Source organism: Miniopterus natalensis, chromosome 20 (assembly GCF_054644295.1).
Source record: "Miniopterus natalensis isolate mMinNat1 chromosome 20, mMinNat1.hap1, whole genome shotgun sequence".
In the NCBI taxonomy this organism is placed as follows: domain Eukaryota; kingdom Metazoa; phylum Chordata; class Mammalia; order Chiroptera; family Miniopteridae; genus Miniopterus; species Miniopterus natalensis.
This window is the reverse complement of record NC_142100.1, coordinates 12,916,613-12,944,520: the sequence shown is the minus strand read 5'-3', so window position 1 is coordinate 12,944,520 and position 27,908 is coordinate 12,916,613. Positions and strand designations below refer to the sequence as shown.

The 27,908-nt window shown below is 42.8% G+C and overlaps 1 protein-coding gene across 1 annotated transcript; it reads left to right on the top strand.

The window, feature by feature from the left end:
* The first annotated feature begins 290 nt into the window (after positions 1-290).
* On the top strand, positions 291-26,294 carry CRKL (CRK like proto-oncogene, adaptor protein). The gene is made up of 3 exons (XM_016204328.2): positions 291-1,096; positions 10,881-11,346; positions 22,674-26,294. The coding sequence occupies exons 1-3, from the start codon at positions 786-788 to the stop codon at positions 22,806-22,808; spliced, it is 912 nt and encodes a 303-aa protein (XP_016059814.2). The 5' UTR covers positions 291-785; the 3' UTR covers positions 22,809-26,294.
* The last annotated feature ends 1,614 nt before the right edge of the window (positions 26,295-27,908 follow it).

Genomic DNA, 27,908 nt, shown 5'->3' with positions numbered 1-27,908 from the left:
GCCGCTCCCTCTTGGCTCCAGCTGTTTTCCTGCCAGTGCGCGGAGACCCGGGAGCGGCAGCGCCCCCGGCGGCGTGCCTCGGCCCAAGAAATGAGTGCCCGCTGCTGCCGCCTCCACCGACTCCTCCCGGAACGCGGGAGCAAGAGCGGGTGGCGCACACCCGGACAGTCAGGATCACGCTTCTGATTGGCTGCGCCGCGAGACGTCACGGGGAGGGCCCCGGCAGCCACTGGGAGCGGAGCCCGCGCGTGCGCGACAGAGCGCGCTGAGCGGAGGGGGAGGTGGCTGGCGGCTTCTCCTGCGTCCGCCATTTTGTTGCTGTGGCTCTTGGGAACCGGCTAGGCAAAACTACCCTGGAGGCGCGACGCTTCTTCGAGTTCGGTGCTTGGTGTGGCAGCTGGGGTCGGTGCAGAGCCGTGGGGGCGCGGAGCCGGCGCGTTTCAGGCCAGTGGTGACTGGAGGGAGGCACTCCCAGTACGTGGGGCAGCCCAAGAACCCCGGGGCGGCCTCCGCTGCGGCTCGGCTTCGCCGCCCCTACCTCCGGCTCTGCTCCGCACTACCTAAGCCGGCTCCTTCCCTGAGGCGGCCCCGGAGTAGGCGGGCGAAGGCGGAGGATGCTGCGGGCTCGTAGCCGAGAGGAAGGTGCTGGCTCGGCCCTCTAAGCGCGCCTCGCGGTGTGCCGAAAGGCCCTTCTTCGATTCCAAAGCCGTCTGCCGGGCAAAGGCATCCAGAGCAGGCGAGAGCAGCCGCCGCCCCGACCCAGCCCAGAGCCTCGGCCCGACACCATGTCCTCCGCTAGGTTCGACTCCTCAGACCGCTCCGCCTGGTACATGGGGCCAGTGTCTCGTCAGGAGGCGCAGACCCGGCTCCAGGGCCAGCGCCACGGCATGTTCCTAGTCCGCGACTCCTCCACCTGCCCCGGGGACTATGTGCTGTCCGTGTCTGAGAACTCGCGGGTCTCCCACTACATCATCAACTCACTGCCCAACCGCCGTTTTAAGATCGGGGACCAGGAGTTTGACCACTTGCCGGCCCTGCTGGAGTTCTACAAGATTCACTACCTGGACACCACCACCCTAATCGAGCCCGCGCCCAGGTACGCCAGCACCCGCGCTCCCGGGGCGAGCAACCCACCCGACCCCCGAGGAGGGTCGACAATGGCTGGGTTGTGCATGGGGTCAATCCAAGAGTATGTGTGCGCGTGGGTGATTGAACTAATTTCTCCCTGTTCTGAACCAAATTATTAACAAGAAGGCATTCCGAGTGGAAGGCTAGTGTCAGGATCTGGGTCACTGTGGATGAAAGGATGCGTCTTAAACATGTTAATGGCGGTTCCTTAGTTAAAAATTAAACTGTACGTGTTTTGTTTTGTTTTGTTTTGTTTTGTTTGCCATTCGTCACGTTCCCTATTTGGTTATCATACTAAAGCAGGGTTTTGTTGTTTTGTTGCTGTTAACCTTTTTTGGACCATAGACTTCTTTGAGAATACGAAGAGAGCCGTAGCGTCCTCCCTGCCCCCCAAAATGCACGTACACACACGTTTGCACACCATTCAAGGTTCTTCGACTACCTGCAGATCTCTGAAAGCCACTTTAAGAACTCCTGTCCAGCAGCCTTTAGAGCAGTCGACAGAATAAAATGTTTTAACATTTAGAAACAAAAACCTTTTAAGTATGAAATATTAAAATTGTATATTGATACCTTGGTGCCAAGTTTGAAATAGCCATACAGCTCTTATGTCATACATTAAATACAAAAAATTTAAAAGAAGGCACAATTGGTTTCAGTGAGGACTTTTAAAAAAAATTTTATTTTATAGCTTTTCCTAAAGCTGGATCGTTAGTAGGTTAGAAATTCGTTTGGTTACATTACAAGGAAAAGTAAAACTAGAATGTTTACTTACTAACGGAAATTTTTGAATGACACTTTTTTTCTATCCTAGTTGATTTTAGGTGTACTTTTTGTATTAAGGCTAATAATGACTTAATATTTATTTTAGAGTCAAGAACCCTAAGTGACACTGAGCATCAAGCATCCCCTTTTCCAATGTTCTCTCTTGGAAAATAAAATGCATTCTTTTACTTGGTTATTTGCTTTAATTTGCCTTAGTATTTTATCAGAGGTTTCTTCTACTTAAATATGCCAAATTTGAGTTGAAGAAATTGCCTAGAATTTTAAAAATGTATATCACTGCCCAATTTGTTTCTTAAACATCTATTTTAAAAGGACAGGGGTGCTAATAGATTCGGGGGGAATGACATGTTTCTGATTTTATAGATTTTGCTTACAAAGTATTACTATGAGCTTTAAACGTTAAAAGTTATTATAATTAATTAAGGAGCAGTCACTGAATGCTTAGCCTGTGTTGCATCTGTGGAATAGAGATAGAGAAGAAACAAAGCCATGACAGTATAATGGCTATAAGATTAACTGCTGACCTAAATGGACTTTAAAAAATGAGAGAAAGTGATTATAAAACAAATACTATATAACAAAGACCTAGACATCAAAATCTGATTGGTGAAACTGCCAGGTCCCCGAAGATGCTAGTAATTGGACTCAACTTTGAGCACAATATAATTCCAATATAAGGAGTTGGAGAGAATCTTAGAACCCACTGTAATGAGAATTTGTAATATGTTTTAGTAAATGACTTCCTTAACTTGGGAAGGTGAATTATATCATTAACTTCAGACATTTATTAAGCCACGCTATGTGCAAGGCACTGTGCTTACATTAAGGTGACAGGTACTATATAATACAAAAGTATGAGTAAATAAAAATGGCTTGATCCCCTTCTAGAGGGAGAAAAAGGAATGTGTGGCAGTGGCTTCCTGCTACCCACAAAAAACTATTCCAAATTTTCCTTATACTGTGTCTTCCCAAATACCAAATCTTATCTTTGACGTCTGTGCTTACCTCATCTCCTAACTTGGTGCAGCCCCATTAGTCTTCTCACTCATTCCTTGGGAACCTCTGCTCAGGTTGTTGGCTCTTTGTTAACTGCGCCCACTTCTCACCTATTGAAAGCCCACCTGTTGTTCTCACAAATAACAGGGGCCTTCCGCTGCCCCTCACATTGAGCTTTGTTTCTTTTCTATGCCCTCCACCCTAGACATGTTGCTGTAATTTAGCTTTTTATTTTCCCTGATATCTCATAGACCTTTCAGTGCAGGTTGAATTAGATCTTGACCTGGATATACTTTGTTATACTGAGTCTTTGGAGTGCCTCTCCCAAGCCTGAAATGTATGGATTTGGTCTGATGTGTTATTAGCCTTTGTAGAAAACTAGAGGCTAGTAAAACCTTGGCCAGATGCAAAAATCAGTGTAATGCTTCTTCATGCCCTAAACAGGATAAGTTAAGTGGTTTAGCTTTCTAGGCATCAAAACTGAGCTCTTAAAGCCAGAATTTCATGCCCCTTGGATAATAATTCATTTTTTGTTTATTGGTTAGCAGAACGTCATATTGTATGAGTTCCTCAGAATTTAAAAATCAATGCTTGTTTTGTTCTAGTCTAATTTTTTTATTAGAATGTTCCTTAATGTTTTTATTCCTCACTGGAAGATATGCTTATTGATTTTAAAGAGAGGGGAAGGGGGAGAGAAAGAGCTAGAGAAACATCAGTGTGAGAGAGAACATCAATTGGTTTCCTTCCAAACATACCCTGACTAGGGAATCTGCAACCTTTCCATATACAAGACAACACTCCGACCAACTGAGCCACACTCGCCAGGGCTGTTCCTTAACTTTTAATTTTATATTTTCAATTCAAGTATTTACAACAGAATTTTATACAGTGATAGGTACTGGGAAGAATGGGTGATATACATACTTTCTCCATCGTGGAATTTGGAGGCAGACTAAAAAGTAGAAAAGGGCCTGGCCGGGTAGCTCAGTTAGTTAGAGCATTGTCCCAATAAGCCCAGTGGAACAACAAATCAATGCTGCTGCTCCCCCCCCAAATCAGTAAAAGTAGCCTGGCAAGCGTGGCTTGGCTAGGATCTAGGAGATTGAGCTTCTGTTCCTGGTCACAGCACATGTCCGGGTTGCCTGCTCCATCCCCAATACGGGGTGTGCACGAGGCAGCCAATCAATGACTCATCATTGATGTTTCTCTCCTTCCTCTCTCTGAAAACAATAAGGACGTTTAAAAAAATCAATAAAAAGTAGAAAAATAAATAAAATGCAAGGTTAATAAGTTCTATGAAGGAAATAAACTTAGGTCAAGAGAATATAATGGAAGGGACTTACCTGAGGTACTGTGGTCAGAGAAAGAATGAAACTACCTAAGGGTAGAAAAGAAAAGCAAGCCTTGGAAAGACCTAAGCTAAGGAGGGGAAGAGCCTTCCAAGCATAGGTTAGAGCTTACACAAAGCCCAGAGATAAGCCCTGGCTGGTGTGGCTCCATGGTTAGAGTGTCAGCCTGCTCAAGGAAGGGTCACAGGTTCCATTTCTGGTCAAGGGCATGTACCTGCGTTGCAGGTTCAATTCCAGGCTCAGATTGGGGTGCCTGCAGGAGGCAACCAATCAGATGCGTCTCTTTCACCCCCCCACCCCACCCCTCTCTTTCAACACAGGATTAACAAGAACAACAAAAAGGTCCTGAGGTGAGAACGACAGCCAGTATGTTGGGAGTATGGTGTGTTTTTTTGGTTTATTTTTATTTTTAAAGATCGAGAGAGGAAGGAGGGGAGAGAGAGAAACATCAATTTGTTATTCCTCGTATATATGCATTCATCGATTGCTTCTTGTATGTCCCCTGAGGGAAGATCAAACCCACAACCCTGGCGTATCTAGACGATGCTCTGGGAGTGTGGTTCTTAAAGGAAGAGGTGAGGAGTTTGGAGATTCAGTGGTCAAGTTAAGGAAATTGGATTTTATTTAAAGTGCAGTGAGTCCTCCCTATGTTCATGGCAGCATTATTTACAATACCTAAGATCTGGAAACAGCCAAAGTGCCCATCAGTAGAAGAGTGGATAAAAAAGCTGTGGGACATTTACACCATGGAATACTATTTGACTGTAACAAAGAAGGATCTCGTACCCTTTAGGACAGTATGGATAGACCTGGAGACTATTATACTAAGTAAAAAATAAGCCAGTTAGAGAAAGACAGATACCACATGATCTCACTTATATGTGGAATCTAATAAACAAAATAAACTGATGAACAAAATAGATGCATGGGACAGAATAACAGATCTCAGTGGGGGTGGAGTGGGAGGCGACAGGAAGAGATTAGCCAAAGAACATGTATGCATATATGCATAACCCATGGACACAGACAATAGCATGGGGAAGGCCTGGGGTGGGGTGAGGGGTAGATGGAGGGGGGCAAAAAGGGAGAAAATGGGAGACATCTGTAATACTGTCAACAAAAAATAAATGTAAATAAATAATAAAGTGCAGTGGGTGCCATAGGAGGAGTTTGAACCTGGGGACCTTACGGTAATCCATGTGCAAAATGATGGAGACTGATGATGTATGTTGTAGGTCAGATAGACATCATATATACAGCTTGCTGGAAATGCCAGTTTGGAAATAAGATTGATCCTGGTGGGAAAGAGGGTTATAGGAAGAGAAAGGAAGAAACGATAACTTGGTATATTTGTAACTTTGTCCTCTAGATTTATCTTATTACTGTAATTGCTTTTTGTATTTGTGTATAGTAAACTTAACCCCCAAAAGGTATTATGTCAGATGGCTTTTGTTGGTTTTTTTTTTTAATACATTTATTAAAGTTGGGGACGGTGAAACAAGGAAGGCCTTAGAATAGAAGAAGAAGCAACAGGAGAGAGCTTGGGTGGAGCTGCTTTGGCTCACTGGAAAGTCAGAGAAAAGTGGCCTTGTAGACAGGTTCAAGGGGTTAGCCCAAAACGAGCTGCCACTTCCTGCCCATTGCTTCCCTGGTTGCAAGTCTCTCTAGGACTCTTAGAGTATAGGAGATGCATGACTGCAAAGGAAGAGAGGCAGAAAGGTGTGGCCATGCAGGAGCCAGCTTTTGTTAATTTTGAATGACCCTTTTTCTGCATGTGAGTGTAATTTTTACATTACAAATCATTTGGTAAACATCTTGTGGTGGTTTTCACCTCCATTTTATTTTAGTATAAACAATTTTAACATTCTGTGCATTGTTATAGCTAGTAGTCATGTATGCACTAGTGTGTGTGTTTTTTATACTTATTCGAGGCTGTTTCCAGTTTAACAACAGAATGTTTCCGAAGGTGTCTGAGTGGATTGTTTAGATATGAACTACATTTTCCCGTGGTTCAGAAACTTGAAAGTGTGTTTTGTGTAACTCGCTTTTCCAGTTCTATTTTATGTATGAAGGCTAGGAGAAAAATCATAAGAAGTAAACATTTAAAAACTGAGGCAAGTTAACCCTTAGAGAAAACCTTGTTTTTTACTCAACAGACATTGCACATGGTATATACCTGATAATATGGAACTCACATTAAGTCAACAGTCCCATCCTGGTTGGGTAGTTCAGTTGGTTAGAGCATCCTCCCAATAGGCCTGGTTGTGGGTTTGATCCCCTATCAGGGCACATAAAGAAGCATCCAATGGCCCTAGCTGGTTTGGCTCAGTGTTTAGAGCGTTGGCCCTTGGCCTGAAGGGTCCCAGGTTGGATTCCGGCCAAGGGTACGTACCTCGGTTGTAGGTTTGATCCCTCGCCCGGTCAGGGCGTGTGCAGGAGGCAACCAATGGATGTGTCTCTCACCTCAATGTGTGTCTCTCTCCCCCTTCCACCCTCTCTGAAAAGCGATGGAAAAAATATGCTCGGGTGAAGATTTAAAAAAGAAAAAGCAGCCAGTGAATGTATCAATAAATGCAACAACTAATCAATGTTTCTCCTTCCTTCTCTCTTTCTCTCCTCTCTCCTCTCCCTCTCCCCCTTCCTCTCTCTCTAAAATCAATAAATAAAAAGTTAAAAAGAATTTAAAAAGGAAAACCAGTCCCTGTCATGCTCTTAAGGAGCTTACTGGTTACTGAGATTTTTTAAAGGCTATTTTCATGCTAATATGGCAAAGTAGTTGTGGGAGAACTGGAAACGGATGCTCAGCCTAACCTGAGCCCCCAGAAGAGGGCCCTCGCTCCTATGAAGCAGAAAGCAAACTCTGCATGGACCAGAGGATACCACAGACAGCAGGGTCACACCTCCTCCTACACGCCCTCATTCTAAATATTTAAGGAAACTCAAATCTGGACTTTTATAATCAGTGCAGAAGGATTACCAGTACAGTGGTACATCGGTTTTCTAATGTAATCCATTCCGGAAGACCAAATTCTAAACATTCGAAAACTGAGGGATCAACAGCCAGCAGCTAGGCCTCAGGACCTTGCACTCAGCAGAAACTGTGTGGCATGTTCGGCTTCGGAGGAATGTTCAAAAACCGAAGCATTTACATCTGGGTTTACGATGTTCGTAAACCGAAGTGTTCATCAACTGAGACGTTGGAAAACCGAGGTACCACTGTAATTTAAATTAGCATAGAATTCAACACTACTGAATGAACCTTTGAGTTTCTTCTTACCGGACATGAAAGGAGGCAGTGCTTATTAGTGGTAGTTCAGATTATCCTAGAGTGGGGGTGGGGAACCTCTTTTCTACCAGTGGTTTAAGTCACCTAAATTCAATTCAGATGAGATATAAGAACGTTGTCATTATGCCTGGAATGAAAGCTTGCCCAGGTACGAGTTATGTTCCTGTAGCATGTAAAATACTGGTAGCCATTTGATTTGTGACATCTTGTTTGAGAGATTCGAATCCAGAAACTCTTTTAACCAAAGAAAGAATTTTCCTTTTGACCTGAATAGTTGGACTAGGTTATTTCTAAGGTTCCTTCTGGCTAAAATATTTTAGTTCTTTCTGATAAGTAAAAGGAGGCAGTGCTTATTAGTGGTAGTTCAGATTATCCTAGAGCAGGGGTGGGGAACCTTTTTTCTGCCAAGGGCCATTTGGATATTTATAACATCATTCAAAGGCCATACAAAATTATCAACTAAAAATTAGCTTTGAAAAAAGCTCCTAGATTTATTGAATTTCGAGTCCCACCTGTGGTTGCCTTGGCAGTGCCAGACCAAATGATTTCACTGGCCATACTATTCCCCACCCCTGTCCTAGAGTCTGAGCTAAGATCCTAACAAGTAAGGTGGGGCCCAGGCATGTGGCAGCTAGTCTGGATTGATGGAGTGAGTGGGTCAGTGTTGAGGTGAAGAGGCTTAGAAGGCAAACCCAGGATTTCCTTTTCTGTATAACTGAATTAAACTAGGTTTAGGGAATTGGAATGGCAAAGCTTTTGTGTTTTCAGAAGGAAAAAAAGGATAGAAACTGGAATGGGAAAGGCTTCCCTGTGTCTTTGTCATTTTAATATTATTAGGAATTTCAATATATATAGACATACCCTATACCAAATCCCAGTACTAGATTCAAGACATATTATGCGAATAAACCATGATTCTAGTCTTTGAGAAACTCAGTATATTGAACAAATTAACATACACCATGGGAGCTTAAAAGCAAGTATGATCAACTAAAGGATCAGGGAACACTTGAAAGAGGATGTGCTCTTTCGAACTGATTCTTTTTTTTTTTTAATAGGCAATGCCACTTATTTATTTTTTATCCTCACCAAGAATATTTTTTCCATTGCTTTTTAGAGAGAGTGGAAGGGGGGCAGGGGAGAAACGTCCATGTGAGAGAGACACATCAATTGGTTGCCTCCCACATGCACCCCAACCAGGGCTGGGGATCGAGCCTGTAACCTAGGTACATGCCCTTGGCCAGAATTGAACCCAGGACCCTTCAGTCTTCGGGCTGATGCTCTAACCACTGAGCAAACTGGCTAGGGCTAAATTGGCAGTTTTTTGAGAGCTGGAACTTGGTTTTAATTTTTTGTTTGTCTCCCGGATTTATAGTACATATCTGGGTAAATGGATTTCATTAGGGTTAATTCCCACTGAAGCTGTACTAGTATCCTCATGATCTGCATTGTAGAACAAACTGCTTTTAATTTTTAACCATACAAACAATAAAATACCCTTGGATGGGGTCTTAGGTGCAACAGACTGTGCTGTTAGTAAAGTATCTGAGACTTATGTACTACCCAAACTTTTTTTTAACCCTCACCTGAAGATGTTTGGCTTTTTTATTGTTTTTTTGTTTTTTAATTGATTGTTAGGGGAGGAGAGAGAAACATCGATCAGTTGCCTTCCATAAGCGCCCAACCAGAGATTGAACCCACAATCTTTTGGTGTATGGGACGACACTCCAACAGACTAAGCCAGCCAGGACATTACCCACACGTTTTACAGAATCTTTGTGGCCTTTGAAATAAGAACAGAGGTATACTTTAAAGGGTGTGGTGTGGGGAGCTAATTGGATTCTCAGTGCCTGGTCAGGAACTGTTGTGAATGATTCACACACATTATGACATTAATTTGTATACACCTGAAAGATGCAGGGTTAATTCCCGAGGCAGCTGTTTGAGTGCAAATCTAACTCCTGCTTTGGCTTCCTCATCTGTAAAATGGGGATAACATCTACTTCACTGGATTGCTGTGAGGATTAAACAATTTAATGTCTGCGAAGACTGCAAATAATGCCTGGGATAGGTAATGTGTGTCAACTCTTTATTACTGTTGCTGCTCTGACCATTCCTGCTCTCTCTCTTTATTTTTATTTATTTATTTATTTATTTATTTATTTATTTTTAAAATATATCTTTATTGATTTCAGAGAGAGGAAAGGAGAGGGATAGAGAGATAGAAACATCAATGATGAGTCATTGATCGGCTGCCTCCTTCACGCCCCCAACTGGGAATCAAGCCCACAACCCAGGCATGTGCCCTGACAGGGAATCGAACCCCAGTCGCCTGGATCCTAGGTCTACGCTCAACCGCTGAGCCACGCCCAGCTGGGCTCTTTTTATTTTATTTATTTATTTTTGTTAATCATCACCCGAGGATATTTTTCCATTGATTTTTTTTTTTTTTTCAATAGGGAGGGAGGGAGGGAAAGAGAAAGAGAAAGAGAGAGGAATATCGATGTGAGAGAGACACATGAATTGGTTGCCTCCCGCACACACCCCGACCAGGGCTGGCGATTGAACCTGCAAAGAACCTAAGGGGGAGACCTCTGTACTTCTTTTGTAGAAGGGACATTACAAATGGAATGTTGGAGAGCAGGGGACTGTGCTTGTCTAATTGTCTCTGGGAGTACATTAAACAGGGTACTAGGCAAATACACATTGAATCTGTGAGCGCAGCAAAGGGATGTGGTAGTATCTTTGAACTAACTGATGCTTAGCTGAGAGTGCTGGCAACTTTCACACGCTTTCCTTTGGCTGTTTAGATAATGATTTCTTGCAAGATGCAATGTGAGGTTTTTTAAGTTTGGAAAGCATATAAACCTTTTTCTGGTTTTTATATTTTGAGGGACACAGAGGCAGAAGTCTTTGTCATCTTCTCTGTGGGTGTCCAGGGAAGTGTGCAGGATGCATTCCATAGATTAAGACGGTGAGGAAGAGTATGTGATGGTTGTGACAGGGTCCTAAAGAAGACAACTACTGAACTTACCCGAAATTTTTAAAATAAATTCAGACCAGGTATCTCTGTGTATAAACAAAAGTTTCCTGTAAAACGTAGGTATGGGGGGGGGGGGGTGTGAACTTGGCATGTGATTTAAAAAGGCATATTCATGTATTGACCTTTGTTGCAATTCAAATGATAGTAAAACAGTGCAACAGAACCTTCTTAACTACTGAGAGAGTTAATTTAGAAAGGGAAATAATTTATTATAGAGAATGGTTTATTTAAAATTTTGACAAACACTGGTGTAGAGTAAGATTTTTCTCTTAAAATAACTTTCTTTCTCAAGGTATCCAAGCCCACCAATGGGATCTGTATCAGTACCCAACCTGCCGACAGCAGAGGAAAATCTGGAATATGTACGGACTCTCTATGATTTTCCTGGGAATGATGCTGAAGACCTGCCCTTTAAAAAAGGTGAGATCCTGGTGATAATAGAGAAGCCTGAAGAACAGTGGTGGAGTGCCCGGAACAAGGACGGCCGGATTGGGATGATTCCCGTCCCTTATGTTGAAAAGCTTGTGAGATCCTCACCACACGGAAAGCATGGAAATAGGAATTCCAACAGTTATGGGATCCCAGAACCTGCTCACGCATATGCTCAACCTCAGACCACGACTCCTCTACCTGCAGTTTCCAGTACTCCAGGGGCAGCAATCAACCCTTTGCCATCCACACAGAATGGACCTGTCTTTGCAAAGGCAATCCAGAAAAGAGTACCCTGTGCTTATGACAAGACTGCCTTGGCATTAGAGGTAAAATCTACTAAGTTTATTTTCGGGGGGTTCTTTGACATTTGGTTTGCATCTTTAGTTTTAATTTTGTTTCTACAGAGTTATATTCATGAGAATAAGAGAACTGGGTGATTTTGGAAGATCCACTGTGAGGGTCACATGATTCTTTCGTCCTTTTCTCTTCCTTGTTTCTTCCAATTTCTCAGACTGCTTGCTCTCTTTTCTGCTTCCAAAGCCTCATAGATTTTCTTTCCAGTAAGGAGAGATGATGTTTAAGAAAGACCCATAACCTAGAGATGATATCAGTAGACAGATACATAGCTACTTGTGCATTTCCATATTTCTAACATTGTGTTCAGTTGAGTTGAGGAGAAATATGAATATCTTAGAATTTGTCTTCATTCAGGCAGAGAAATAATTTAAAAAATTTTTTTAATTTATTGATTTTAGAGAGAGGGGAAAGGAGAGCGAGAAACATTGATTTGTTGTTCCATCTATTTATGCATTCATTGGTTGATTCTTATACCTGCCCTGACCAGGGATTGAACCTCCAACCTTGGCATATCAGGACGATGCTCTAACCAACTGAGTTACCCGGTCAGGGTTCAGAGGAATAATTTTTAAATGTCTCAGATCTTACTTATGAGATGTTTTGTAAATTATAATAGCATGAAATGGAATGTGTTCTTCTAACGTTAACTGCCCAGCTTGCAAAACTTAGCATATTACTGTAGCTTGCGGAAATAAAAGAACCCCTTAAGACCAATGTTGATGAGTCGGGGGTGGATGGTAAAACTGCAGTACCACAGTTTCTGCCAGAAGGTAGAAAGAAGTTTGGTGAAACATCTGATTAAGCCCAGAGTGACCGTATATGAGCAAAAACCCCATTGCAATTCTGGGGAGAAAAAGGACAGGAGAATCTGACAAAGTAGATTTTTAAAACTTATATTTTTAGAAGAATGGTCCCATAAATTTTTTTGTGTTGTTAGTGATTTATAAAATACCTACAGTGAGGTGGGTTCTAAATATTATTGTATCAGTACATGAGATTTGGTACCACAAATCCTAACTCTTTCATTTATTGACAACTGAAAATGCTTTGTGAACTACAAACTTGCATTGTATCATTATAATATGATTACAGTTGAGTACTATTTCTTTATATTATCAAATTGCATATATGTTAGAGAAACAGATTAAGTTAGTGATTGTTCTCTGTATTTACCTCAAGTTCAAAGCAGGGCGGAGTTAGGAGACAGCCTAACTGCATGACAAAAGAATGAAGTAATGGAGCCTGTTGCTTCAAAAAAGCAAAACTTAACCCATAAAACATTCTGCCCACAGATAAAAATTAGCTATAATTTGTTTCGTGTATGTTTTTTCATTGGTTATCTTCAATATTTGCTAGACCAGGAATTATATGTCAGTGAACTACACCTGAAGGTTTGTTTCAGAGTCCATGGTTACTTTTCCTTCTCATGTTAGCTGTAAGGAAAAAGTGAGGCTATGGCAGGGACCAGCAACAGCCTGGGTAAGACCCAGGTGCTTTTATACTTCCCAGTGGAAGACTAGGGGGGAAAAACAGAGGAAACTGCCTCCACAGATAAGAGTCCTGGCTAACTAGGCCTCTGGTTTTCTCATCTCCACATAGACTTGCCCCCTGCACAGGTATACACATCTGGCCTAGTCTACTCCTCAATACCCTAAAATAACTTGGTTAGTACTGGGCTCTTAATACTTTGCATAGTAGTTTCTGCCTTCTGAGGCATTTTCACATCTTCATTCCATCATAGGAGTGGGGAACTAGAATTCAGAGTTGGTGTAACTCTCATGTATTAGACAGACAGTTTTTGGCACATTGGGATGAGAACCTTGGGGGTCAAGATTCCCAGTCAGAATTCTAAGACCCGTAAAGGAAGTCGGGAATTGGATTCTTACCTGAGCTAGCGGTTAAAGCCTCGCTCTATTTAGGACACTTGCCTCTTGACCTCTGCCTCTAAGATGTGCATTTTAGAAACCCATATTTAGTGCATTCCTTGGAGTGTGCCCAGGGGGGTTGTAGAGAGGAAGGTCAGGTACTATAGAGGGGATCACTTAGGCTTGGTGAGTGAATATATAGGTAGGTGCCTTAAAGAGACCAAGATGAGAAAGCCTGTCTGGTTAATGATGTATATTTTAAGAAAACCCATATACTTGACCATTACTTAGCTCTCTTAGTCTTCCAGACCCCAAAGAGGTCTCCATACCTGAGACTCATGACACTAGCCTGGCCTGGTAAGCCTTGTCAAAGTCTCACTTTGATTGCTTTATGGAGAGAGTGTAAGCGGGACCCAAGAAATACACCTTTGCCAAATTCTACTTAATGGTATTTCTCCTTCTTTATTTTTAAGTGAGACTTTCAGCTATAGCGTAAGTGAATATTTCTATGAATTGTGTTATCTTATTAGTGGTGCCTATCTGGTCTTGTTAAAAACAACTCTCTTGGGACTGTTGCAATTAGGTTACCAGAAAAAGTATTAAAATTAAAATGAGAAAGTGAGACAAATAGGACAAAATGTACCTGTAATTGAAGCTTTGTATTCCCTTTGGTAGCATTACAGAGAGTGGTGATGGCTTAGGTGAACTTTGTTTCTTGAATTATTTCACAACTTTTTTCATAAAACTTGATTTTCAAGAGAACATTTCTTGCAAGTAAAGAGATTTTTTTTCTTTTTTTTAATCCTCATGATGTTTTTTTCCATTGCTTTTCAGAGAGAGAGGAAGGGGGGGAGGGGGGAAAGGGGATGAGAGAGAGACACATCAACTGGCTTCTTCAACCACAGGTACCCTGACCCAGGGCTGGAGATCGAGCCTGCAACCAAGATATGTGCCCTTGGCTGGAATCAAACCTGGGACTCTTCATTCCGAGGGCCCATGTTGTAACCACTGAGCATAACTAGCTAGGGCAAGTAAAGAAATATATATATGTTTTTTAATATATTTTATTGATTTTAGAGAGAGGAAGGAAGAGGGAGAGAGAGGTAGAAACATAAATGATGAGAGAAAGTCATTGATTGGCTGCCTCCTGCACTCGCCCTGCTGGGGATCGAGCCTGCAACCCAGGTATGTGCCCTGACTGGGAATTGAACTGTGGTGATCTGGATCATAGCTCGATGCTCAGCTGCTAAGCCATGGGGCCAGGCACTTTATTTTTTAAAATCCTCACCCAAGGATATTTTTTCCCATTGGTTTTAGAGAGCGGGGAAGAGGGAGAGAAAGGAGGGGTTGGAGAGAAAGTTAAACGATGTGAGACAGAAATATGGATGGGTTGCCTCCCTGCACACACCCCGGACGGGCTAGGGAACAAACCTGCAACCCAGGTACATGCCCTTGATCGAGAATTGAACCCGAGACGCTCTGGTCCTCAGGCTGTGGCTCTAACTACTGAGCCAGATGGGCCAGGGCAAGCTTCAGTAGCTTTGATTCAGGTACAGGTGGCACTGAGAACACAAAGGCAGGTGTTAAAACAGCTGAAGGCCTCAGGCAGCTCCATGAGGGCAAGGCAGTCTCTTTTGTTCTCTATTATATCCTTCCAGGGCGTTGTACATAGATAATTCAATGTTAAATGAAAGCCACAGATAGCAGAATGAAAACTTCTGATTGTAGGATCTGGGTTTTTGTTTTGTTCTGTATCTTATTTGGATTATGTTCTGCTTTGAGAATCTGGTGAAAGCTGTGGAATCCTCCAAAAAACAACAACATACACTAATGTATTTACATACAATTCTGCATATACTTTGAGGATATTCTTTGATAACTGGGACCCATTCATGTCACCTAAGTTAGAACTTTTTTTTTTTTTTTTTTTTTAACTATGTCTTTATTGACTTCAGGGGGAGGGAGAGAGAGATAGAAACCTCAATGATGAGAGTCATTGATCGGTTACCTTGCGCACGTCGCCCACTGGGGATCAAGCCCATAACCCCGGCGTGTGTCCTGACCGGAAATCGAACTGCAATTGCCTGGATCATAGGTCAGTGCTTAACCACTAACCATGCCAGCTGGGCCCAAGTTAGAACTTCTGATTTCAATGTGACCCATTGTGCTCCTGATCTTATTTTTATGTAACCTGAGAGTGTACATTCTTGAAATATCAGTATGGGGAATGGAGACTGATTGGGGAAGCATAAAGCTGCTGTGACAACCAGTGCTTGGGCCCTTTAGCTCTTTGTTCTTTGAATCAAGTGCTAGAAGTCAGGCAGTAGAGTTATTTCCAGAACCCTTCTGTTCATACCCTGGACAAGGAGAGCTATAGGAAACTATTGCCAGTATCAAGAAGTGCCCTGTTGCCGTTCAGTTCTTGTCTTTTTGCATGGTCCTCACTAGACACAAGAATGGTGCCTACTATGTATATCAACTTATGCCTAATTTTAGAGTTAACATGTACTCCCCAAGTGCTAAGTGCAGCCAGCCACAAAGATAGTACTGTGGCTCTTCTAATAATGATTAAGATTGTCATCGGGTCACAGTAGTAAAGATGGTGCATAAGATATGTGTCTTCTCTTGATCTGTTGATAGGGTCAGCCACATCTTCCAGGCTTTGAGTGCTCCTTGAACTGAGTTGATTGATACCCAACCACTTAAAGATTTACCTGCCCTCCAAAGCCAGTGCTTCTTTGGGCTCAGTCCTGCCATGAAGCCAAAGGAAGGGCATTAGACCAGAATTGGGAGTAATGAGAGGAGCTGCAAGATGGTTGAGAAGCTACTGACCGTTTTAGGATTTGAGCCAGAGCACCATTCATTAGAGATATGGAAGAAGCTGGTCCATAGTCAGGCCTGTAATTGTGGGCAGCAGGCAAGATAACATAGCCAGGGCATCTTTTCTATGTTGGTGTTCTGGGGCTTGTTCCCCATGTAAAGGGCCTTGGACTGAGGTAGAAAACAGCACAAGGACTGGTGTGCTGTTTTCACATGTGAGACAGAGCTCCTGCAAGGGCAGAAGGAGGCATTAATGATCAAGTTGCCATCAAGAAGCCTTCTGATCATTCTCTCATCTTAGGCTGAACCTTGATCTACCTCTGTTGGTCATGGTTTCCTCAGCCAGAGCTATAGCTCCTTGCTCCTGTGCTCTGCATTGTTGACTCAATACTGTTTCTCTGCCACTTGCTGCTTTTTATAAACTGCTTTCATTGTCTAATACATTCATTGAGTATCTACCATGTCTGGACAATGAGTTACTTATTGTCTGTCCCATAATGAAGACAGCCATTCCTTGAGAACAGAAACTGAGCTGTTAGTTTTCCATGCAGATAGGCAGTAAGTCTTACTAGATTGATTAGGTAGAATTGTGTGGAGACCAGAATAATTACGAGTTATTGGAAGGCATGAGGCTTGCATGTTCTTTACAGTTTTCAGCACGTGGTTCACCCTTTTCTTCCTGTTGTCTTCCTCAGGAATTTATTAGGACACACACACACACACACCCATCCCTTGTTTTCAGGCCTGCCCCCCATCTCCTCGCATTCTAATATGGCATCCTTTCATCTGCTCATCAGTTTTGAAAGGACCCTTGTTACTTAACAAGGTTGAAAACTCATTTTAATACAGTGCTTCTCCATGCTGATTGCAATTCTTCCCAAAGTGCTCCCAGAAGGCAGTAACCACCTGGGGGCGTGAGCATAGGGGTGGGGGCTGGGTTTTATTCAGGAATCTTCACTCCCATAACATCTACTGTTTACTTAGTTGGGTGTTCTGGTTAACAAATTCCATGTAGTACTTTCCTTAATTATTGCAAGAATCTTTCAAAGTGAGAAGGAAACCAAGACTTGGACAACTTGAGCAGTTTGCTATGGTCATGTAGCCACTAAAAGTGGCAGAACCAGGATATCATCCAGTCCTGCCCCACACTCCAAATTATACAGCATGAACCACTGTACTGTGTCACCTTATATCTGTTTTAAGCAGATGAGATTGCCTACATCCTGTTGTTGTAGAGCCTAGTTTTAGGTAGGTCTAATATTCAAGTTGTGTTTTTATGTATCCTAAGTACATAATAAAGAACCTAGCCCAGTACTCTGAGCAGAATAAGTACCCCAGCTACCACCTGGGTGTCCTTCCTGCTCTTCTTGTCTACATGTTCAGCTTTATAAGGGGATTTGGGTTGTCCTTGAGATTTGTTTGATTTTGGTCAGGGTTGCTTCTGTTTCTTCAACTGTAAAAGAAAGAGGCCCAAGTTTCCTATTCAGGACCAGCTTGGTGATTCTGGGCCATAGCCAGAACATAATTTTTTACATCTTAAGATACACAGTTGTATAATTTCATTTCTAGCACATGTCCTTGCATCTCTAGTATAGTGTATAGTTCGTATCTGGGAAAGAGCTTGACAAGTTTGAGAAATTGAAAGGAAACCATCCAGGTAGCTCAGTTGGTTAGAGCATCGTCCTGCTACGCCAAGATTTCGGATTCAATCCCTGGTCAGAGTACATACAAGAAACAACCAATAAGTGCATGAATAAGTGGAACAACAAATTGATGTTTCTCTCTCTCCCTCTCTCTCTCTCTCTCTCTCTCTCTCTCTCTCTAAAAAAGCAATAAAATTTTAAAGGGATGGGGGGAGCCAATGTGATTGGAGGGGAGGGCTAGAGAGACATGAAATGAGGTCAGAGATGGGCAGAGTCAGGAGCCAGATCAGACAGAGCCTTGAAGATGGGAATTTGGATATTGCTGTCGTGCAGAGAAAAGGTGTTGGGGGTGAAATAAAATCTTTTTATTTTATTTATTTTTAAAGGTCTGTCTTCTTCTGTCCTTAGGCTCTTGTGCCTGTCACTTCTATCCTCAAAACCTTGCTCCTCTGCTTGGCCATCTATCCCTAGCATGTGGGGACATCAGTCCATAGCTTTCTCTCTATTCTGCAGATTTCTCTGGAAAGTAGTTTATGAGAGACCTGTGACATGGAGTGCAAAATGAGCAAAGCAAGTTCCCTCCTTCAGAGAGTGCTATATTGTGGTGGTGTGTGTGTTGGGGATGGAGAGCTGACCATGAGGTACAAAATGGAGCACCTCCATTGTAGGGTAATCTGCCAGAATCCTGTAGGACAAGGAACCTGACCTGACCTCACAGGGCCTTGCTTTCCACAAATGCCAAGTGGGAGGTGCCCACCTGGTAGAGTTATTTTACAGAACACACAAAAAGAGGAGTAAGGCAATGGGGAATGAGAGCTCCCACTTCAGGTACCATATAGCATCAGAGGTAGAGAAGTGGACTTTGATTGTTGACTTGTGCCATCAGGAGTTCCTTTGGTGAAACAGTGGGAACAATAGCCAGAGGGTGGTAGGTAAGGGCTGGTTGTAGGAGAAGAGGGAGATTGCTACTTGGCTGATTGGGCTGGGGTGACACAGATGATGGAAGGTGGCTCCGGGCAGGATGGCTGGGCTGTTAGAGCCAGTTTGCAAGACAGTGGGGAGACCCAGAGGTAGGGGCATAAGCAGGAGGTCAAAACACATTCTTAGCCCACAGGCTAGAGGGATGAGCTCACCCAAGAAATGGGGAAGGGCAGTCCAGGGCCAGGTTTTCAGGAAGGTGACACTTTGTTCTCTTCCACATTCATTAAACATCAGCTGAGGCAGTCTTAAGACTTCAAACTTTTGGCAAAACGTACTCTCTGGGCATCTGGAGTCTAGTTGAAGATAGCAAAGGAATAGATAAAAAAGACAAAATTCCAAAGTGTTTTTTGTAGGACATCAAATAAGTAGGGCAGACAAAAACTTCAGTCACAGGGAGGAGCCATTGATTCTGACGTCTGCCGGCATCAACTATCAGCGCCAGTTGTAGCTTTGTTTCTTTTTAGTCTCAGCTCATTCTTGCCATAGCCTTTTGTTTTTAACATCTTGTCAAGGTGGGATCTGGGGTCTGGCTCTGAATGCCTGCCTGCCAGCAGACTGTTCAGGTGCCCTCTGACCATCGTCCCTCAGTACAGCAGAGTCCACCTGGGTGTTTACCTAATCCCCCTCCCCTCTCCTCACTAATCCTACCTACAGGTATATACCCACAACACCCTCTTACTTGTCCTTGCCTTTTTATGTGTTTATTTTAATACATTAATTATATTGTATTTTCTGTAAGTGTAATTATTTAATAATAACCGTGTGGCTCAGCGGTTGAGCGTCAACCTAGGACCCAGGCAATCAGGGTTCGATTCCTGGTTAGGGCACATGCCCGGATTGCAGGCTCTATCCCCAGTTGGGGCCGTGCAGGAGGCAGCCAATCAGTGACTCTCTCATCATTGATGTTTCTGAAATCAATAAAGATATATTTAAAAATAATAATAATATATAGAAGTAAGTAGTTTTCTATCCATGAGTTTTCTTTTCTGTTTCATTATTTTTAAAATAAAAAGGCAACCTGTTTTCTTGGGTGAAAAGGAAATGAGGAAAGAATATGATCATTTGTTGGAGAGAAAAGCAGGACAGTGAAGCTCCTCATCTCTGTGGCCTCATTGTAGACAACAAGACAGCAGGTTCCTGCCCTGAAAGGCTTAAAGAGGCCAAGGTTCTTGAGGAGATGCAGTGCAGCACTCAAGGAAATCAGGGAGTGTGGTCTAGCTATAGGGGCCTATGATGTGTAGCAACCCAGTATCTCCTGCCTATGGAAGGATTCTCTCCGTTCAGCTAGGCCTGATTTTAATTTGTGTGTTATTAAATAAGCATTATTATATCTTATATTTGTGCTTAAATATCCCTTTTTAAAAAATGGAATAAGATTATTAGACACAAGTCATGATTCCAGATTTTCATCAAGATTCTCATTAACAATGGAGTTTTCCTTATGTGCATATCTGAAAAATGTCTCTACTAGAAACAAATATGATCATAAAGTTTTTCTGTTTTGTGACTTCTGTATGGTAGAGAAAGGATATACAAATCATAAAACTAAATCCTTGGTCCACTTCAAAGAATATGAATTTTTTCATAATTATAAAAAACATTTATGTGTTTACCTTAGTTATGAATAAGAAACACATTTCTCTTCCTACTATCTATAAATAAAGACATTGTAACTTGGAGTAGGGGACGAATACTTGGACTCCAAACACTAATCTTAAAATAATCTGGCCCGGCCAGCCGTGGCTCAGCGGTTGAGCGTCGACCTAGGATCCAGGCGATCGGGGTTCGATTCCCGGTCAGGGCACATGCCCGGGTTGCGGGCTCGATCAATGACTCTCATCATTGATGTTTCTCTCTCTCTCTTTCTCCCCCCCTCTCCTTTCCTCTCTCTGAAATCAATAAAGATATATTTAAAAATAATAATAATAATAATCTGTATTTCAGAAGTCTTTAGTATGTCTCAGATATTTTAAAACTTAATTCTTATATTAAATCAATTTACTCTCACCTCCAAATTTTTATTTCCTTTTAAGGCAAAGCCAGAGAAAACATGTCTTTTCAGTTGTAATATTCTCTACTGAAGTATTTTACAACTTAATTTTTAATTGAAGTCTGAAAAATAGGACTCTCAGTTGCTAACCCTCAAATTTTTTTTCAATCTTTTTTTTTATCCTCACCTGAGGATATTTTTTCCATTCTTTTTCAGAGAGAGTAGAAGGGAGAGAGAAAAAAACATTGAGGTGAGAAAGACATGTCGAGTGGTTGCCTCCACTTGCACCCCAACCAGAACCAAGCCTGCAACCCAAGTACATGCCCTTGGCCGGAATCAGACCTGGGACCCTTCTGTCCCTGGGCCAATGTTCTAACCACTGAGCCAAACCGGCTAGGGCTAACCTTCAAATTTTTTAATTGTTCAACTAACTTAGGTGTTTCAGTTAAACCTGTAACATTAACTATAATAATTTATAAATACAGTTGGCTTTTTACATTTTAAAAATATACATATTTTTACTGATTTCAAAGAGAGGAAGGGAAAGGGAGAAAGATGTCATCCATGATGAGAGTCATTGATTGGCTGCCTCCTGCACGCCCTCTGCTGAGGAGCAAGTCCACAACCGGGGCATGTGCCCTGACCGGGAATTGAACCTCTATCTCCTGGATCATAGGTTGATGGTCAACTGCTGTGCCATGCCAGCTGGGCTGGCTTTTTATATCTTGTTTTTCTCATATACTTACCTAGTACTTGACTACAAAAGTCCGAATACTAAAGTACATTTTGTTTTTGTCTTAGAACTTTTCATTGTTTAAAGTCTAATTCTTAATTACCAGAATAACTTTACAAGCCATCCTGCAGTTGTCGAATTGATGGTTCTTCTAAATAAAGGAATTTAAGTCAGAATTCAGACAGGAAACTTAAAGAAAAAAAAATTTTTTTTTTAAACTGATTTTATACTGTGTTCTAACCAGGAAGCCTCAGAGGATAAAGTTCTTTTTTCCGTTGTCATTTTGGTGAGTACTCAGAATAAGCCAGTTTCCATAAGATGAGAAGTTCCATTTGGTAATAGTGGTTTTTTCCGTGGAAATGTAGTGACTGCAGTCTTATTTCTCAGTAGGTTTGGGGAATTACAAGTCGTTTTATATGTCTGGGCCCATACATCCCAGTGAGCAAGTAGAATGATAAAAATCAAACAATAAAGGGTGGGAAGGTAGAAAACTCATGGCAGCTAGTCTGAGTTCTCAGGGTTTGGAAGTTAAGAAGATAGGACATTAAGGGCAGAGGGTATCTTGGTGAGAAGAGCCCGGAAAGGGAGCTAGAGTGTTGCTTGGTGGGCCCTGCTGCCTTTGCAGTGTGCAAAGTCACAAGGACAAAAGAGGTCAGCACCGGGTACTGCCTGCCTTTGTACCCCTGCTTCATGGTGAACCAGCCTGTGACCTTGGGGAGGGCTCTAGTCTCTGGATCTTTATCAAGCTTACCTTACTGGAGATGGGGGTTAACAGGGACAACATGTCTGAAAAAGCCCTGCAGCTCTGTGAAAGTGGGGCCACACATACTTACAGGGTTCATTGAATTAGAAACCCAGGCCTGTGCTGCATACTCTGGCTCTTTTCCTTCTCCATCCTGTTTGGGCCTTTCCCTCACCTCTTTGCAGCATGATTTCCTTTTTTTTTTTATTTGATATGTGGTCACATCAGGACAAAATTACCAAGTTTCCAAACTTGGTAGACATTGACAAAATGTTAAGTTGTCTGCTTCCCAGTGGCATGTGTAGAGACACTCTGTCACCTATGCAACTGGTGTTTCCAACCCGCCTATAAAGGGAGTTATTTCTTAGAGCTTTCTTAAAATGGTTGATTGTGTAAGTTGAGTCCTAAAAAAATGTATAGTTTCCTTTGGATAGGACAGTGTGTGTGATTTAATGTTAACTTTCTCTTTTCTTTAGTTTGCAGAGAACATGCTGACTTTGTTTTCTTTCTCCATTCTTACAGGTTGGTGATATTGTGAAAGTCACAAGGATGAACATAAATGGCCAGTGGGAAGGTGAAGTGAATGGGCGCAAAGGGCTTTTTCCCTTTACACACGTCAAAATCTTTGACCCTCAAAACCCAGATGAAAATGAGTGATTGCCGTTGGCCCTGTTTTCTGCTGCTTCGTTATTCTGCCTGTCATAGTCTCCTTTGAGTGGGAAAGCGTTCTATTTCATAGGCAAGTTACACTGCATTGCCGACGTCCAGCTTTCTGCAGACTGGCGGTCTCATCCATGTTTGGAATGCACACAGTGGCTGCCTCGGCATTTGTATCATAGTTGTATTGTCAAAGAGTAGCCGATTTTAGAGTTCTTTTGGATCATAAACTGGAAATACTGGTGGAAGCACACAAGTGAAGAGAAGTTGATGAGGAAAGGGTCCTTCTTCTCATCACTGCCCTGTTTGTTGTACTTATGACTGATTCTGTCACGTTCATCAGAGAAAGCTTGAGGCCATGGTGAGACATTGTGCGTTGCTGTTCCACAAAGCAGTGGCTCAGTTGCTAGTTTGTTTTTCCTTTAAAGAACAGAGCAAGTGAACCTTAAAGAAGAGGAAATTCTGTCCTAAACTCCCCAGATCTGGCTTTTCTCTTTTGTTTCTTTTGGTTTGGTTTTGGAAGACTTAATTAGACTTGTGTGTTCTGAACAGGTTTTTAAGTAGCAGGTTGGATTTTTGTGATATCACAATGACACGTGCCTCTGAGCTTCTAAACTGAAGCTGCTGTAACTAAGGAAATGAAAACAACAACCCTGAAGTGGAGGCTTTTATTGTCTTGGTTGGCAGTAGTATCTTTTAGCCATATAGCAAACAACACCAAAAAAGTCAGCAGTTGTGGTATGCCAAGCTGTGTGGGCAGCCTCTTGGATTACATTGTCCCCAACAGCAACAGTGTGGAGGGTGGTTTGGGGAAACCGTTGCTCACCTTGTTTGCCAGTGAAAGAAACATTTGGGGAAGGGGGTACTTGGCCAGTTTTCTTTACTGTGGTTCATTGAATATGCCCCTTTAAGGTATAGGACTTAAGCTTCGTTAAAAAGTGAGGTGGTTCATAGAATCCTTGGATTCATTAATGAATCTTTAAATTCTGCTCTCTAAAGCCCAGTCTGCCATGCCATAGCCTGGGCTTATCAGGTTGCAAGAGAAAGATGGTGCTGCTAATACTGGTTCCACTGGCTGTGTGCCCATGATGCTCTCAAGCAAAGAAAATGCAGACTCTGGAAATTGCTTAATATATTTGATGTCTAATGTTTTAGTGACTAGAGAGAACCATTAACCAGTTTACCATTAACCATTTACCAGTTTGATGCTAAAGTTTCCCTGTTAGCTGAAAGAGGCCTGTTCATACAAGCCAACTGCTACAAATGGCTGTAGCAGACTAGAATGCTAGAACCTTCTTGGAGTTCAGTCTGCTCTACCTTCTGGACACTGATAAAGACAGGCCTCAGCTCAGAATGAACACAGCAGACCTAGAGATGTAGCAGCAACCTAATGAGCAGGTCTGTATCATTTACTGAACATCTGCGGTAACTGTCTGTCTCCCAAGGGTCTTAGATTTTGAGGTTAAAGCAATATATTCTGGTGAGAGAACCATCAAAACAATTTAAAATTTTTCTTTAAATCGGTATTCTATCAGGCAGTTAACCACCATATTAAAGAATCTTGAGAGTGCTCCTGTGTGACAAAATTAATGGTCAGTTGGGGAAAATTTCATTGTGGCTGCCTGCCTGTAGTTTTCCTGAAAGAAGATAGCAATCATCACTTCCTAATCAAGTGAAAACTGTGGCCACCCGTGGCTCTGAAGGTGCCTAGCCATTGCATTTGCTTCTTGGTCTAACTTCAGACCCAGCCTGGCACCCACAACAAGGTGACATACATGTGGCAGAGTCCGTGCCCTCTGCCTGGAAACAAGCCTTATGGCTAGTGGTCCAGTATTTTGGTGTCTAGCAGAAGGTAGAATATGTGCCTTGCTCACATTGGAAGGGGGGGAGCACAAATCGTAAGGCTTTTTAAAACCAAATTTAGCTGAGGGGCTTGCCACCATTTATGACAATAGTTGACTCAGAACACAAGAAGTAATGTAGCCATTTTGGAAAGGAAGGTTTCCCTTCAGCCATGTCTGCTGACCAGTAGAGCAAGACCCACATCATGTGGAGCATTTCAGAATCAGAACACTCACAACCTAGGTTTGGCTTCATAGTAAGTTTGCTCATCACTTCAGCCCACATACATGTCTACAGGACTGTGCTGGAGACTCAGAGCCTCAAATAAGGTGAGCCTTTGAGTCCTGCACTCTCAAGATACGTGCCAAAAGTAACACCTTTTTGACTTAGAACCTTACTAGTTTTTTAATCAGGCAGGGAATTTCTCTTTTTCACACTAAACATACAAAAAATAGCACCCTTGCCTCAGCTTCATGTCTGGGTTTCCCAGTGGTCTGGGAAGACTGCTTCAGAAAGTGATGTGAATCTTCTAGAGGAGCTACCTTCCCTCCTGAGCGCACTTCCCTTTTAGGATTGTTCATCATTGCTACTTGCTCTACTCTACTGTTTGTCACTTAAGAAAATATTTGTATGTTAAATTAACTCAGAAGTTGAACAAGTTACATACTAAAGGGCATTGACAGTTCGAAACTTATTTATCCTGGGAAGAACCTCCAACACAGGAGTCATTCTTGTCATTTCTGCGAGGTTTGTTACCACCTGATGACATGGTTAATGAAGAGGAGGACACTTTGGCTGCCATTTGACAACTTTGGTCACCCAGATGAGAGACCTTATGTGCTCATGGTCAAAAAGCTGAAAGGAGGGAAGGACAGCTGCTCCCTCCTTGGAGCTCAAGCATCCCTGGCACTGTGCTAACTTTCTTTTACAGCTGTTTACAGACAAGGCGGGCCGAGGCAGACGGCCACTGCTCTTGTAATGTTTGCTCAGAGGAAAATGAACATTTTATTTTTGAAAAGGGATGATGTGTTTTTGTGCCAGGTGTTTATAATTTAATCCTTTAATATTATGTTCATTAACTTCTTAAAATGAGTGAATTCTTATTTTAACACAGTACCTAAGACTAATGCTCTCTGTGGACACCACTGAGCTCTGCCTCAAACTCCACCCTCTGGGACCGGAGACCAATGTCCCTGCTAACTGCTGACAGTGTGGACACTGAGTTAGTTGTATATTCTAAAGGAGTAGGAGGACAGTTCTCTGAGACAGGGTCGTTGTCTCTGCAGGAGGAACAGTGGCCTTGCTTCTAGACGGTCTTCACTGTGTGTTTTAAAACAACAAAAACAACACAAAACTCTTTTGACCTGTAACTTAAAGATCGTAAACTTCAGGCAATAATATTTTCTGTGTAAGCTTTTAAAATTATTTTTGGGGATCATAGCTTGTTTTATTTTGTGCTATAAAATTAACAGTATTAAATGACTTATATTCTTAGAACACATCGAGTGTCTTTTCTTAACAGATTAGTGCCTTTTTATTTTTGTATTTCATTTTACGTTACTGGTCCTGGCATCAGAACCCTTGTTTCCATGGCCTGTTTGTACATTGTCTCAATAAAACTTGCATCAGCCGGTGGTGGCAGCAGCTTCAGTGTTTCAGTGTCTCCTCAGTAGTGCTGCCTGGAGGCACTCAGCCCCCACCAGCCTCCCAAGCAGTTCCTGGTGAAACACCTGGTATTTCACCAATGATGAATCCTGCAACCCGAAATAGAATGGGATCTTGCATCAGCCCCTCTGCACCTCGGGTCCTCCCTACAGAAGAAAGCAGCTGGTGCTTAATCTTGGCCTTCTGAGGATGGGTCAATAGTTGCTACGCTTTATACCACTAAGGTAAACTTGGATGTTTTCCTTCATAGACTCCCATATCTGAAGGCTTCTGTTAAATATTTGTTCAGCACAAGCTAGTCAGAGTTGAATGGTTTCAAGCAGAAGTCACAGAAAATGAGTAGCCTCATCCCAGATCAGGGCATGATATCTGTCTGGCTTGTTAAAATCCTTTTCTGTTTCTGTATGTAAGTGGACCTCCTGATGAATTCTGGGGCCTTCAGGTGGACAGCTTGAGGTGTTGGCAGCCCACTGATTTCCCTGACATGCCCTCAGCCAGAGTCCAGTTGCCATGCCTATTTATATGTGTATTAAGAGCTCCAAATTTTGTGGTAAATCCTCCGGAAATGAGTTTCAGGAAGTGATACCAATCCATATTTATATAGAACTATTGCACTTCCTGTCTCCTACTTTCAAGATTCTGCAGAATTTGAGAGAAATGTTTGTCTTAAAAGGAAATACCAAAACTGTCAAATCATTCTTGGGGGGGAAAAAGTCCCAAAGACACCTTTGAAGACTCCTTGTAGTTTGAAAAGGTTTATTTTGGTCAGCAATCCTGGGCTGGGTTCCTCTGAAACAGGGAACACTTGGCAATGGGACTGGATTTGGGGGGGGGGCGTGCCCTTCTACCTCTGCCCTCCTTTTGCTAGATTATCCATAGTGCTCCTCCCCAAAGGCAAGGGCCCAGGTCCTGAAACTTCACCCTGCAGCAAAAACCATCACCCTGCTGGGCTTCTGGAAGGCTCTGTGGCCAAGTCAGTGATCCCTTCTCAAAACCTGACCCTACTCTTGCAGTCTTCCATGCACACGTTGGTTCCCTGGATGGTACACAGCCATAGCTGGAGCACGGAATCCCAGCTATGCCTTGGAAAGCTGCAGGGTGCAGACGTGGTAATGATGGCTCTGACAGTGAGTGTCGCTGTGGAGCCTGGGGTGGGGTTCAGGAAGGCTTCCTGGCTGCCCAGGGAAGGGGAAATAAAGGTAACCCAGCCTGGAACCTAACTGCCTTTTGTCAGCCCTCGTTCTCTCTCTGATTTAGGAGACCCCTGGGACTTGACCTCTCTGGCCTCAACATTTTTTGCCCTTCACCCAGGGCTGCACAGTGGGGACCCGGAGACCCCACTCTAGGATCTGATTGAATGGACCTGTTCACTGACTTTTTAAATTCTCTAAGGGTTTGAGAAGCATTGTGCCATTAAACCCCTTCACTCCTGCGCATCAGGCTCCCCAAAGTCCTCAGCCAAGGGGCTGTGATCCATCTGCTGCCTATTGTGAGAGCGAAACGGGGGGGGGGGGGCCCAGAGCCAGTGGGAGAACTGAGACCCCGGGACTCCCTGTTGGGGTGCTCTCCCTGCTAGCCCTTGGTGGGTGGGGG

Bases quoted from the DNA above. Each gene is read 5' to 3' on its own strand.
- CRKL (XM_016204328.2), top strand. From the start codon at position 786: ATGTCCTCCGCTAGGTTCGACTCCTCAGACCGCTCCGCCTGGTACATG. The intron at 1,097-10,880 runs GTACGCCAGCAC...TTCTTTCTCAAG, and splicing joins CTAATCGAGCCCGCGCCCAG to GTATCCAAGCCCACCAATGG. The intron at 11,347-22,673 runs GTAAAATCTACT...CCATTCTTACAG, and splicing joins AGACTGCCTTGGCATTAGAG to GTTGGTGATATTGTGAAAGT.